This window comes from Sylvia atricapilla, chromosome 24, assembly GCF_009819655.1.
Source record: "Sylvia atricapilla isolate bSylAtr1 chromosome 24, bSylAtr1.pri, whole genome shotgun sequence".
Taxonomy (NCBI): Eukaryota; Metazoa; Chordata; class Aves; order Passeriformes; family Sylviidae; genus Sylvia; species Sylvia atricapilla.
The window spans coordinates 6,616,477-6,631,519 of NC_089163.1; the positions used below are offsets into that span (position 1 = coordinate 6,616,477).

A 15,043-nucleotide genomic window follows, 5' to 3' on the forward strand; every position below is an offset into this window, starting at 1 on the left:
GCCAGCCTCCTGCCCTGTCCATGCTGCCAAACCACCAACCTCTGCTCCAAAAGCCGCCAGCACTGAGTTCCCACCAGTTCCCTCTCTGGCTCTTTAGCCAGCACTGCCTGGCACAGGTACAGCCTCGGAATAGAAATCAAATTTTGCTCAAAAGCATTAATTTCTTCTGAATCATGAGGTGCCCAGGTGAGTCCAGTGGTGGCAAAGGGAGGCCTTGAATGTGTTGTTTGAACAGTATGAAAAGCCAAAGTCAAATCCCATTCTTCCCTGGGACAGTGGTGTTCCTTATCTGGAAGTATAGGATGAGTGAGGCATCACTCCACACCAGCAATGCAGCTGGCACCTTGGACACGCAGCCATAATCCCTTCCCTCAAGAAACTCCAAAGATTCACAGAAATTGTTTTAATTGAGCCTGGCAAAGAGGCAAAGAACTGTCCCTGTGCAGAATTCCCCCAGAACCAGGGATTTATTTCCCTGATCATCACCCTCTGGATGATGCTCCCTGCCAGAAGAGACAGGTGAGGAACCTGCTGTCCTGCATCTCATTTTTAAGCTTTATCCCTAAAAACCTTTCCCAGGAAGTACTCCCTGCCATACAGACATCCAGCTGGATCCTGGATCTGCTTCTGGACTGTGGGGTCACAGTGGCAGAGTCACACAGGGAATTGCTGAGTTGTTTTGTGGCTTCCTAGGGAGAGCGGGGATCTGGGGAATGTGACCTTGGCACACTTTTAATTAAAGACTGAGACATAGCTTCTGCTTGCGAAACATCTGGGGCGCTAGTTGAGATGGAGTCCCCACAGCACTTACTGGAGTGTTGGGGTGTGGTGCTGAGGTGGAAATGTGCTGGTGAAGGTTTGGATTGGCAGTTTCGGTGTGTCGAGGTGTGCCCCTGGTTACAGCTCTGGGATTCTGCTCATTGCCCTGTGGGGATGGGGACGTGGGCATGGGGAGGAGGAAATGGGGATGAGGGGATGTGCACGTGAGGATGGAGATGAGGGATGAGGATGCCGGAATAGGAGTGCTGTGCCATAATCGCTGGGGCTGGCAGAGAGATCTTTTGTGTCTTTGGCAAGTTCAGAAGAGGGGAAACAAAGCCCTCACTCTGGGCAGCTCCTTGCAGAGGGTCCTCATCTGCGCCTGCCCGGAGGAGAAAGTGCCTCTGGAACCTGCGTTAGCACCGTCTGGGGAGGCTGCAGCAAACGCCTCCAGCTGCCAGGATTGACGTGGGATAATGCTTCATCCCAACTCCCTGTGTTGAAAAGGGGAATCCACTGCAGCCCCAGTCCCAGCGCAGGCTGGCCTGGCTCGGAGAACTGCGATCTTCTGGTGTACTGCAGGCTGGGGGCTGGAGGGCTTTGCTGGAGCGGCGGAGAAGGGTCTCTGAGCTCTGAGTATTTCACAGGATCAGAGACTCACGGAACAAACAGTTTGGCGGGGAAGGGTCCTTAAGGACCGTCCAGTTTCATCCCTCCCCCGGGCGTGGTCAGGGACAGCTTCCACTGGAGCCTCCCCCGGCGCGGCAGGGCCCATCCTGCGGGGGGCCTGGGGTCGCCGCTGGGCGAGGGGAACCGCGAGCGGGGCGGAGGAAGGATCCCAGCCCGGCCCCTTCCATCCCCCGCCGCTGCCGGCCCCGCTCGGAGCCGGGGGAATCCCAAATCCCATCGATCCCGCGCCGCGATCGCAACTTTCCCCCGGCCGGGAAGCGGCGGCCGGAGCCCGGCCCGGAGCGGTCCCGTCCCGTCCCGTGCCCCCGCCTCAGCCCGCCGCGCTCCGCCCCCCGCGGGGCCGGGGCGGGACCCGGGGCCGGGCGGAACCCGCCGCCCCTCCGCCCGCGTCCACACGTCCCGGCGGCGGGGAGCGGGCAGTCGGCGTTCCGCCGCCCCGCTGCCTCCTGCTGCTCCATGGCCCCGGCCGCGGCGGCGGAGCCCAGCGCCCGCCGCCCCCGGGACAGCGGCCCCGGCGGGAGGCGCACGGCTCGGCGGCCGCCGGTGAGTGCGGGGACGGGGCACGGCGGGGGGCGCACGGACACGCGGGAACCGGCCGTACACATTCACAGCCCCCGAGGGCACACAGAGGCCGGGCGGGATGCGCACCCCCGGGCACGCAGCACCCCCGGGCACCCGCGGGCAGACACCGGGCACCCGCGGGCAGACACTTGAGCACTTTTTGCAATTCCCGAGGCTCCTGGCGGAGGATTGGGGCGAGGAGTAGCGCCGCAGCTCATCCCCACGCAGGGTTTGGTGTAAACACTCGAGAGAGGAGTGGGTGGAAATTATCCCGGTAGGTCCTGGAGTTGGGGATCGGGAAGGCCTGTGCGCACAAGGGGCTCCGCTTTGTGGCGTGGAGGGGTCAGCGACGGCAGCCCGGGCCCACGGCTCTTTGTCACCTCTGGGTGGGTTTGGGTACTTGCTCATGAAATCAGCGAGATGTGTCTTTTGCAGGGTAAAGAGTAGGGGATAAAAAGCTGGAGGGGAAGCGTGACGCCAGCTGGCAATACAGCTGGGAACTTCTTTGCTTGCAGGCTGAGTGGGATGTGGGCCTGTGGAGTGGGTGGTGGGGTCTCAGTATCTGTACCCCCTGGATGACTTGGGCCATGCCTGGGAGCAGGGGGCAGCCCCTGGAGTCCATCCCTCCCTCCGTGCTGGCAGGGAGTTTTCAGAGGAGCAGCAGGGAAGGTGCCAAATTCTGAGAGTTTGGTCCGAATTCCTTGGAAATCCCAACCTATGGATTTTTCCTTTACTTTCTTTCCTTTTCTCTTGGCTGCAAGGATTTGCAAGGTGCTTGGCCACAGCCTGTATCCTTGGGTGCTCTGCCACCCCACACCACTTCCCAGAGGCAGGAATTCTCCCAGGAAATTCCCCTGAGCCCCTCACTCCTCCTCCTCCTCCAAGTGAGCAAAGAGCTGCCATTAGAAATCTGTTCTCCATTTAAATTTAGATGTCTGCATTATCTTGAATTTGGATTTATTAATTATTTGCATCTGGTTTCTATCAAAAAAGTTGAGCAATGCAGATGTCCTGATTTCGGCATTGGTTTGGGGGAGAAACACCAAATTTGCACATTTTCATTGTCTCCTTGAACAATGGTCTGTCAGAAGCAGCCGGGAATTACAATCCCAATCCCATCACACAGACCTGACATGTCAGAGTTAAGCATCATCCAAGTTGTGTGAGCTCACCATGGGTGACTGCAGCTCATTTCCCAGCCATGGAGATTAGTCTAATTAGCAGAGCAAATCTGGGTAAGGCAAGCTCTGATAATTAGTAATCAGTGGGATGTTTCCACACACTTTCTTTTGCCTGAGGGATAGAGAGGCGTTTAGAGCATGGCCCCATTTTTAGGAGCAGGGAGGAGTTTGGAGAAGTCAAGGTGAATGGAGCTGGAGCTACTGGTGGCTCTCACTCCTCACATCCCATTTGCCCATCAGGATCCTCTCGCCTGTGGTCAAGCACAGGATGGAAAGCGAAGGGAGAGACTTCTGTGTCCCCAGATCACCCCAGCACCATGTTTCCTTGGATTATATTCCAAGTAGTGACGGTGGTGGCCTTGGTGGCTCCTGACTTCTGTCTCAGACGTGTGACCTGATGGTGGGAAGCTGGCACAATGCTTCCCCAGGTGTGGGGGTGATGCCCCTGTTGTTAGGTGCTTGGTGGAGGTGGTTTTGTGTTAACCCCTCCTCCATCCCATCCTTCACCTGGGAAAACCGAGGTCTCCACTGCTGCGGCGAGAGAAATAAAGGGCACATCTGACCTTTGAGTTGTTGCTCCCAGGGCCTTCTCTGCTGCAGCAAAGGTGAAAATTTGTCACAACCCCAGTGAGACTCCCAGTCCAGAAGGTGGTTCCTGGCTGGGAAGGGGATAATCCTTCCCATGCTGTGGTTATAGCACTACTGAGTTTATGTGAAAGTTTCTATGAGGAAACTCAATTAATTATGGTTGATTAATGGGTGTACTCAGCTGAAGCTGGACCCACAGATTTTGCCACTGCATTGGGAACATACTGGTGTCAGGTTCACACAGGGAGGTTTTATTCCTTGGGAATGAGCCTGGGGAGGCTCTGGACTGGGAGCTGCCAGTGGGTGCTGGGGTGGTGACAGGGTTTGCTCCGGCTGAGAGACCCCCAGAAATGTCTTGCAGATTTTTCTCTTATTCCCTCTCTCTAGAGACCTTTATGTGTAGCCAAGGAGAGGAACTTGAAGTGAACCCAGAAAACTAGGAAAGGAGGGACTGCACACATGGGCTGAGGGCTCAGACCACCCCAGGTATCCAGCGTGAGGGATGCACTGTGCACTGGGATCACTGCTGCTCCCCTGCTGGCCTTGGTGCTGGTCTCCTACAGCCAGGATGGGAGGCGGGATGGGGAAGGAGCTGGTGCCTGGGTACTGCTCCTGTGGTCTCCTCCTGCCCCATGCTGGGGGCAGCATTGGAGGTTGGGCTGAAAATAAGTTATTTTTAAGCATCACATCCCAGCGCAGACTGTCATTCCCATTCTTCATACCTTCCCGGTGGGTGGGAGAGCTGGGGGGCTCCAACAGCTTGACACAGTCTTATACCCAGAAGGTCTTAGTTGCCTGGGTCCCCTTTCCTTGTGGAGAGGGATTTGGGGGAGCTCAGCCACTATGTGCTTGGATGTCACAGGCTCCCCAGGGCTTGGATGAGGGAAGAGGAAGAGGGGAGTGGGCTGTGCTTGCTGGTTTGGGGTCTTGCTCATCACTGTGGCCTTTAGACACACTGTGGGCTTTGTTGGCTGATTCAGCAGCAAATTGCAAAACCAGTTTATTCCCAAAATCAGGAGATTATCTTTAAAGTCACAGTATTTAAGGAAAAGAAAAGGAAAAAGGGAGTTGTTTTCTGTTTGTTGAGCATTTCTTGGGTGTTCATTACAGCCGGGTCTGCTCCTGTGCCAGCTTCTGGGATGATGATGCCCTGCACAGGACCCACAGGGTGGGATCCTGGGTGCAGAATGGGATTGTGCCCTGCAGTTGGGCAGTGCAGCCTGGGATGGGGCAGAGCAGCAATGGGAACATTCTCCCTAGGGAGATGCTGGATTTTAATTCCCTTCTATGTGGTGGATGCTATCCTGCAGTGAAGCCCTTTCCAGGTGTGAGCCAAGGAAAATAAAAAGCTCTTGGAAGGATAACTGGCAAGAAGGATAAACCTGCAAGTGGAAGGCCCTCAGAGCTGCCTGCACTTGGCCCTTTTCCATATGGCATGTCTGCATCTCCAGCCCATCGCTGAGCTGGGTGGTGCCTCCTATGGCACAGGACTGGAGTGGCAGTTCCAGACACAGGTACAGCCTCGTATCTCTCATCCAGAGGGAGATTTGGAGGCCATTTCTGCTTTTTGCTAGCCTTTGATGCTGCAAATTCAAGCTGGCAGTGTGGTCATGGCAGGGGCAGAGTATCCTAGAGACACCCAGGGGATGTGAAGATCTGCCTGCAGGAGGGACCCTTCCCAAATTCTGCTTTACCATCAGCCAGCTCTGCTGCTGTCAGATGCATTGGGATTTAGTGTCAAATTTTTGGAGCATCAGTCTGCGAAGGCGGTGGGAGAGGATTGAGGTGGGAGGGTAGAGCCAGTAACGTGCCTTCATGATGGGAGGGATTAGAGAAATATTTGGGTTTATTTTAATGTCAGGCTTATTGTAGGGATTGGGAACTTAACCTGGCGGCAGAGCAGCACTCATCTCGCTCCAGAACAAAATTTACAGTTCCGTACTGTCATTCCATACTGTCATTCTCTCCCACCGGGAATCAAAACCTCAGAGCTGGTCCTGGTGAGCCACAATTGCCTCTGGGCTGGACAGAGGTGGCCAAGAATGCCAAGCCAATGCCTGTCCCCAGCACAGGACAAAGCCGTACCTGTGCCCTGGCAGCACCCCCAGGAGCCCCGTTCCTGGACACTGAGCTGTGTCTGACACTGCTGCTCTAATGTGGGATTAATCCATTTGTGGGAGAGTCGGTGGCTGTGGGCTGCAGGAGGGGATGGCAGCACTAGATTTCGGTTTTTTTTTTCTTTAGTTTCTTTTCTCTAAAAGGGTTATATAACCTTGGAGATTCTATTAATAAAAATAATGGTTTTGAACTCTGGGAACAACCAGCCCCAGCAATGAGCAAGGAAATGCTCCCAAGTTCAGAATATGGCAGTGGGGAGATAAGGGACAAGCATGCTGGGTAGGAATAGTGGCCGGGCTACAGAGGGGATTCCCTGCCTGCAGCCAGATTGGTGGCATCTGCCTGTCCCTCCTGCTACCACCTCTGTCCCTGTTCCCACAGAAGAGGAGAGGAAGTGGGAAGGAAGTTGTTTCAGCCCCAGCATGGTCTGGACCCTGTGGATGTGGGGTGGGTGGGCACCTCTCATCCTCCTGCACCCATTCCCAAGCAGCCTGAGATGACCTCCACACTATCCAGTGCAAAAGTGTGGCAAGAGCAGCCTGGTGCAGCCCAGGTGAACATCACCCGGACCCAAAACATTGCCCTGGATGGAATCCAGGGGATGCACATGGTCCTCACAGACAGGATTTGGGAAGTGCTCATGGTCCTCACAGGGAGGACCCCAGCGAAACTTGTTCCCATGAGATGCTCTTTGTCCCCACAGGTGGGACACCAGGGATGCTCCTAGTCCCTGTGGACACTGGTCTTGATTCCACAGGGTGGGTTAGAGAGGTTAAAGGAACTGTGGTTAAAGAGACATAGCTGAGGCTCCAGAATAAAACAGGGGGTGCCTGGTACGTGTTCAGTGTGAGTTTGGGGTCATGAGCTGTGGGAGTCATGTTTTCCCCAGCCAGTGTCCAAGAGCTTTTTCTTGTGATGTAGAGGGTCATGCTGTTTTTAATCTCTAAGTAGCCAGCAAGGCATTTAAAGGATTTGCTATAAAAATTAGGAGAGTTTGAAGCAAAGATGGCAATTAGAGAAAATTGAGACATCACCTGAATCAGGGCATTTCGAGGCAAAAAACCTACAGTCTTTGGGATATGTTCAAGTGTCCATTTGTTTCCCCTAAATACCAAAATATTTAAAGCCTCATTTTTTAGGATGAACATTACTTTGGGTTTATTGTGTTTCTCCCTTTTCTATGTGGGATTATCAACTTATTTTTCAGAAAGCCTAAACACCTCATTCAGCATGGCCTGGGGTTTGGTGTGGTTTGTTTGGGACTTGATTTTTTTTCCCTTTAAATCTCTCTTACTGGAGTTGTCACAGCTTGACAGCCTTGTGCCAGGAACAAGCTGTCATCCTGGAACTCATCTCTTTAATTCCTTCCCTCTGATGCTAATAACACCTTAAGATGATTAACTGGGAAAAAAATGTAGTATTTTTCTGCTGTTTGGATGCTGGTCACTGCTGGCTCTCAGCACTTCATTCACCTTGGGGAGTAAAATTGGAATGGTCACCCCTCTCCTCCTGCAGGGCTCTCCTTGGGTTTAGTTTCTGGATTTGATTTGCTGAATATCCATGATTCTATGTTGTCCAAATGCTTTTCTTGACAGTTTAAGATGCAGTGGGGTGGCACACCCCCTCCCACAGCATCCCTTGGCTGGGGGCCACCCTGCAGCTTCCTCTGCTCATATTCCCTTTGGGAACAGCCTGGGCAGCATTCCCATGCTGGCAGTGCTGGGAGATGCAGGAGAGTGCAGGGACACCCCGTCCTGCCCCAGCCCCACTGCCAGCCATGGCTGGGCATGCAGCAGGGACATGGATTCCTGTCAGCATGAGCTTACTTATATTTTTTTTAAGATATTTTTGGTCTGGGACTTGTTCAAGGCCTGTTTTCCACTTATTCCAGGCACAATGGTGGCAGCCCAGCTGGTGCTTCCTGCCAGGCTGGTCACCCGCTGTGTTGGGCAGCAGGTTCCACACCTTTTAGCTCCTGCAGGAAATAAAGTTCTAGATAAAATGACACACCATGCACTGTAAACCCCTAAATGTGGAGTTTTATGTTGATGTGTGTGAGGGTAGGATCCTGGGGATACACTGAGCAGGTCAGAGGAAATAGGAGACAGCAGAAAACTGGGAAAAACGCCTGTTTTAGCTTAAATTCTCCACAGATTTGTGGGTCATGCCAACTGATGAGTGGCTTGATGTTGGTTTAGGTTTTTGGGTCCTGATTGGATCATCACACACAGGGTTGTGGGTGGTGCAGCTGTGTTAGCCTTTCATTTGGGTTTCCAGGTGCCTCAATTTCCCCAGCAGATGAGTAAATAGCCCTTTCTCTCACTGCTGTTGTGGCAGACTGTGGGTGGCACCTTCTGCAGGTGTCACAGGACTGGGGTGACCTAAGACAGATCCCTTTAGGCCCTGATGCTGGTGATGGCTCTGTGCTGGGGGTGGCACAGAGCAAGGTCCCAGCTATCCTCACTTCCTGCACAGCTCAGGGGTTTAGAAGGATGAGGCTGGGGGCTTTGGGAGTGTGTTTGGAAGGGGCTTCTAAGCTCTTCACTCCTGAGTGGGAAGAGAGAAGTGATTTGAGGAAAGAGGGGAGCAATAGGGCAGAGCAAGGGTGCTGGTCCGTGCCTGGTGTAACCTGTGGGCTTGGTGTCCTTGTGCTCCTGACATCCCCATGCTCCCAGTGTCCCTATGCCCTCCATGTTCCTGGCATCCCCTTGTTCCCAGTGTCCCATGCTCCAGCATCTCTGGGCACAAGGATCCCCAGTGATGCCCGCTCACCTTTTTCTCCTCCCATCATGCAGGATTTGCAGCTGAGCCAGAGACGATGACTGCAGAGAGCACCGAATCCAATGGGCCCATGCGAGAACAGGAGCGGGGGGGGGGCAAGGTGCTGGTGCCCCCCGTCCCACCACGGCGCCGGGGCCGCCACCTGCGGCGCAGGCCCCCGACAGAGCCCCTGCTGAAAGGGCAGCTCCGCATGCGCTCACCGGCGGGAGCCTTCGTCATGGTGGGCATCTCGGTGGTCCTGGTGGGCATGACCATTGCCGTGGTGGGCTACTGGCCTCACTGGGGCCATGGGGGCGCTGGGGCCAGCATGGGGAACACCAGTGTGGTGGGGGACGTGAGGAGGGAGGTGGCGGCCAGGCACCATGTGCCCCACAGCGAGAAGCTGAAGCTAATCGGCCCTGTCATCATGGGCATTGGGCTCTTCATCTTCATCTGCGCCAACACAATGCTGTATGAGAACAGGGACATGGAGACCCGGCAGCTGATGCAGAAGGGGCTCTACAGCCTGGCAGTGGGGCTGCCCGAGGGGACCAACCCTGAGGACGTGCACTGCCAGCATGGGGACGTCCAGCCCTTCCCCAAGGCCAATGCTGAGTGTGTGGAGGGCTGTTACCAGGTGGACCTGTCCTGTCAGCCCTGCTCTGGCACCTGCAGCAAGTGGTCTGATTGCTGTGGTCCCAACCGGCTCCAGACCGTGGCCAAGTTCCTTCAGCACCCAGCAGCTTCCCCTGCAGCCTCTCTCCACAGCCTCTGCTCCACTGAGGTCAACCTTAGCCTCCCATGCCGTGCTGGAGCTGAGTCCGTCCTGTCTTCAGCCGTGGGTGCCCTGGCACTGCCCATCATCAAGCTCAACAACTGTTTGCTGGATGGGGCAGCACGGGCGGCTGGTGGGAGGGCAGAGAGAGACCCTGCAGAGCATCCCTCCAGTACACCACATCTCTCCCAGGTTCCGCTTTCCATCAGCAACAGCACCACACCCTGTGGCCAGAACGATGGTGATGGTGGCCACATTATCATCAGCATGGATGACAGCTGTCCCGGTGCAGAGTCACTGGTGGAGCTCAGCCCCAATGTGCACCTCCACACCCCAGGACACTCCAAATCCCTGGACCTTGGCCGGCCAGGGGTGCTGCTGGTGGCCCCCATCAAGGACCGTAAGAACCGGAGCTGGCCCCGGCTGGACCACATCAGCCTTGTGGGCTACGCCAAACTGGAAAGTACTGGCGAGTCCTCAGACAGGCTGCTGGAGCCCAGCAAGCCCCGAAGCCGGGGTGAGCCCCAACCCAGCTCCTGGGTGGTGGGGATGGAGCAGGGCACGCGGGTCTGATGTCCCCAACACCTTTCAGGACTGTAACATCCCAGCCCCTCATCCCCACCAGCGACCCCAAAACCCCACGTCCAGGAGGGGTTTGGGGTCAGCATTTTTAAGCCAATGCCAAGAGGAAGAAGGTCCTGACCCTCCATTCCTGGGGGTGGACTCGCATAGGGTGGGATGTCTTTCCAGGGAGATGCCTTTGGCCTTACAAGCCCTTCTCCTGATAGCTTTTCCAGATGAGTCCTTGCTTTGAGACCCCACATAAACTGTGGGATGTGGACATGGGGGCAGGTGGAGCCCCACCAGCCCCCACAGCACTTTATTTCAGCAGGGTTGGGGTGGTGAGATGTGTAAGGGGGGCTGGTGTCCCCTTGTCCAGCCTCAACCCAGCAGAAAATTTGCTTGGCCAGAGCACGTATGCCCAACGGGGCTATTAAATATTATCTGGATGCCATGTGGTTCTGCCTTGCCTCCTCCCGTTGCCTGTGGGATGTTTGGGAGGGGCAGCACCTGCAGCAGTCAGTCCAGAGGGTCTGTGAGACCTTGTGCCTCCACCCAGGCTTCACTGGAGAAGGGATGCTCCATTACCAGCTGCTCAACATTCACAGGAGGAAGTGATAAGCGCAAGGTTTGGGATTTTTATGGCATGAGAAGGGATGTAAAAGGTGCCCAGGGAGTTGCAGGAAGTGAGCAAAGTGCTGCTGGCCACCTGGGGTGCAGCAATTCCAAGAGCTTCTCAGTGGAACTGGGTTTGTTAGAGCTGGTTTTTGGTAGGATGAAGGATGCAGGTGGTGGGAGGAAGGACGGGAAGGGACAAAGATGTGGGAGAGTGTTGGTGCTGGTTTTGCCAGATGCTGTTATGTGCCATTCTAGGTACCCGATGGATGCAGAACTGTATGCGATGAGGCCAGAGAGGCAGCCTTGACACTGGGGCGGAATCCTGGAGAAAAGGGAGCTGGAGCTTCATCCAACCCCTTCTTACTCCCTCCAGGCTTCTCAGGCAGGAGGAGCCCCAGGATGCCAGGGGGTGTGGAAGAATGGATTGGAGTGATAGGATGAGGACAGCTCTGCTCTCAGCAACTTGGGAGGCTTCAAAATGGCTGTGGCAGCCAAAGATTGGATCCATCCAAAGATGGGATCTTTGCCTTTTGCCTTCCCAAAACCGGGGCCTGTTGGGATGGCTGAAATCTCTTTTATATGCATGAAATGTTTGGGAGGGAGTTGTTCCTGTCTCTGCTTCTCCCTGTCTGGTCTGAAGTGAACACAGAGTGTCAGACCTTGCGAACTTTGGGAACAACATCATTCTCCAGATCAAAACATTGGCAAGATTACTTGGAATTTGCATTTTCTACCCCAAAAAGCAACCCCCTACAATGTTTGGGGGGCAGGGGAAAAGCTTTACAGGGAAAAGTTATCTGTTTCCGATGCAAGCCCTCCCAGAGAGCTTGAGTACAGCTTCCCCCTGGGCGGGGAAGAGATGGGACCAACACCTGCAGTTTGGGACCAGTTGCATCCCAAAGGATTCTCTGGGAGTGATACCAGCCCAAATGCAGCTATTTATTTGGCCTTTTAATCTCAACAGTATTTTAGGCACTGATTCAATGATTCAAACAGCAACAAGAAAAAGTCACCATCAGGGTCTGCCTGGGAGCAGCATCTCCCAGGGGAAGTGCTAGAAGGTTGTTTCTGTCTGAAAATAACTTTTTACTTGCGCTTAACTAGCTGCAGCCAGAGCTGATGCCTGGCCCTGGGCCATGCTTTGGGAACTGGCAGCAAGAAATTGGAGCCCAAAATGCCACAAGAAACTGCACGAGAAGCTACTGGGGGCATTTTAATTTTTCCCCTTTATTTTCCATCAAAGGAGAACCTGCATGGGCCTTGTGCCTGCACCAGCATTGTCCTCCTTCTCCATCCTCCTCCTGCTCCATCCTCCTTCCCAGCTCAACAGCATCCTGCAGGGAAGGCATTTCTGAGTCACATAGGGATCATTTCAAAATGCAAAGCAGCTTGATTAATTAATCTGGCAGGGTGAGAAGCCCTGTGCCTTCCCCAGGGAGATCAGCATCTGTGCATCCCTCACCTTCAGCTCTGCCTGTGGACACCGTTCCAAGAGTATTTGTGGGATTTTAGCAATGCTGGTTTCAGTGTGTGGATGCTATGTATGCTGTCCTCACAGTGTGCTGGGAATGGGCAGGGATGAGGCTGGGTTAGAAACAGGAAAAAGAACATAAAAATACATACCCTGGATGAATCCCTCTGTTGACTGCTTGGCTGCAGAGCTGTGACGTGGAACAACCCTGGAAGCCCTGGAGATCTCCCACTGCACAGCCTGTGAAGGGCAGGGTCTGTCCCGCTCAGGAACAGGCTGGATACACTATGGACTAAATATCCAGGTTACCCCCCAGGGTATCCCACCCCAGGAGGTGGCCACTGCAGGAGATTCCGACTAGCAGAAGGTGGATTGCATCAAAAACACCCGCAAAGAAAATTGGGGGGTTGTCCCCAACATCAATATGTCCAGGCTGATGAGGACTGACTCCGAGGGTCCCTTGGAAGAGAGGATGGAGGCTGGAGAGACCGAGGGCAATTGCAGTTATCCCATACCACCAAGCTGGTGCGTGTCCACAGGACAGCTTAGTTTGGGCCAGAAATGGATTAAGTGGGGGAAATGGATTGAAGGAACCACTACCACAGGGTGTGTGTGGGAGATGTCCCCTGGGAAGGTGCAGACCCTGCCGGTGGCTGTAAGGGGGTCTCTCACGCCCAGGGACACCCCAGTAGTGCCCACCAGACCCTGCCAGCGGGTGTCCAGATTTGCTGCTGGGCCACCCCTGTCCTCAGGGAGCGCAACAACCACACCTAGGGACAATCACTCCCCAATACTGCTCGGCCATTGGCTGGCTTTTTCTCCTCCTCCTCCTCTCCCAGCAGTGGGGGAGGTCACAGCCGTGAATTTGCTTGGCCGGAGAGCCCTTCCTTAAGATTTAAAGTCTGTGGGAAGGCGAGGGCTCTGCTCCCAGTGCGCACTTGTGGTACAGCCAGGAGTGAGTGATCCCGGCCATAAATCTCCTGCCGAGGTGTCGGGAAGATGACGCCTAGGGGACGGTGTGACCTCTGCTGGGTGAGTGTGGCTTCTGCCCTCCGTGGCTAAAGAGGAGCGGTGGGATGGGTGTGGATGTGCTCCCCGGGTCTGTAACACCCTGTGCCCTTTTGGCAGGGGGCAGATTTCTGTTGCTTTATTTTTAAAAAGGGCAGAAGTTTGATACAAAATGCCTTTACATTAATGAGCCTGCGCTGAGCCAAAAGGCACCCATCCTAGTGCTTCCCTAGTGCTCCCAGGGGAGCTGAAGCTGGGGTGGGTTTGGGAGTAGTTGCTGAATTATTTTTTGTGGGGGGGGGGGGGGGAGGGTTGGGGCTGTCCTGTATAGGTTCCCTGGCAGCCAAGGCTCTGCACATTAATCCTACAATAGAAATAGGCTGAGCAATGTGGGACGGATCCCCCTGGGGCTGGTCCTGGATTGAAAGCCAGGGTTCCTTCAGTGTTGTCAGCATTCATGTGATGTGTCCTGACAGCTGAGCACTGGCACGGGGCTGGAGCCCAAATCTCTGGGGTTTGGCATCGAGCCCATCAGGGACCACTGCCTGTGCTGGGGGCAAAAAGCAAAAGATGCCCATGGATGTGCAGGAGGCTGCTGTGCTGCTTCCCTGGGTGGTTGGGGATGGAGCGGGGATTAATCCAAGGCCAATGAACCAGCTGCTGCAGGACTTCGGGTGATTCCCCACCTGGTTTTGGCTTTTCTTTTGTGCCTCAGTTTCACCAGTGATGGAGCTCAGAGCTGAGCTCAGCCTGTCCAACCTGGCCCATTGCCAATATAACTCCTCCCTTTCAACCTTTCAGCTGTTTATCTCAGACTCTGGGATGAACAACCTTGGGCTCTCCCAGCTGGAAGTGATGGAGTTGCCCCACTGCTGCCCAGCTCCCACAGCAATTCTCCCTGAAGCCCTGAGAGCAGCCCTGATCCTCCAGGAACACGACTAGCTGCTGAGCTCCAATGATGGGAGGAACAGCATAAAAAATAGCCTGGACTGGAAAAAGCTGGAGACTCACTGAAACTTTCTCCTCCTGATGTCACACCTGCTCCTCTTGGTTGAGTTATGGGATGGAGACATGAGGAAGGACTAGGGATGGGTGATGAAGGGAAGCAACTTTTGTGGCTTCTTCCCAAAGGATGTGACCTCCAAAACAAAGTCATTGCCTTTGGTGTGGGATCTGTGGGTTGGAGTGGGTGCAGGGCCACTCAGGAGCACAGACTGCCCACTGGCAGCTGCTGCCTCCCACGTGGCTGAGACAAGGGTTTGGGATTTTATTTATATTTGCATCTGGATTGCCATGGTGTTTGTTTGCCTAACATTTTCCCTTACTTGTAGCCAGGCAAAACACCACAGGCAACACTACCACACCCCCCTCCTGCTATGCCTGTGAGTTGGATAGAGGTACCTTGGGCTTGGGACACCCATCCAGAGGGATAGAATGGGAGGAGCTTTAAGGAAAAGCCTTTCCAGGCTCCTGGGATGGCCTGACAGTGCTGAGCATCGAGGTGGGTGTTTGGTGTCCCTGTGCTTGTACCCTGGGGAAATGAGCTGAAGACACTTTTTCCCTGGGCATTTTGGTTGGGGTTCCAATGTCCCCTCTGCTGGGGTGTCCCTTCACTAGCGATGGCAACACTCCGGCCAGCAAAGCCCCATGGTTTTGGTGGATAGGCAATGTGGGACCATATCCCTAGTGCCTCTGACATCCCTGCAGTGTGCCCAGGACAGGGATGTGCCAGAAGCCCCTCAGGAACCATCAGCCTCGCGTCTCCTCCACCTGAGAGTCCCAAGGCTGCTCATGGTGTTTCTGCCAGGACACACTGGTGTGCAGCCCAGCACAACCCCATATTGTTACCAGCTGTGGGACTGTGACCCACAAGAGCCTGACAGAGCTTGGAGCTCCCCTCCAGGTGATGCTCAATAGGGCCAAGAGTGAGAGCAGGTGATGATGTCTTGGCCA

The 15,043-nt window shown here is 54.7% G+C and overlaps 1 protein-coding gene across 1 annotated transcript; it reads left to right on the forward strand.

Annotated features, from left to right (window-relative positions):
- Positions 1-1,861: 1,861 nt before the first annotated feature.
- Positions 1,862-10,447, forward strand: TMEM200B (transmembrane protein 200B). The gene is made up of 2 exons (XM_066335265.1): positions 1,862-1,992; positions 8,693-10,447. The coding sequence occupies exon 2, from the start codon at positions 8,716-8,718 to the stop codon at positions 10,003-10,005; it is 1,290 nt and encodes a 429-aa protein (XP_066191362.1). The 5' UTR covers positions 1,862-1,992; positions 8,693-8,715; the 3' UTR covers positions 10,006-10,447.
- The last annotated feature ends 4,596 nt before the right edge of the window (positions 10,448-15,043 follow it).

Bases quoted from the DNA above. Each gene is read 5' to 3' on its own strand.
- TMEM200B (XM_066335265.1), top strand. From the start codon at position 8,716: ATGACTGCAGAGAGCACCGAATCCAATGGGCCCATGCGAGAACAGGAG.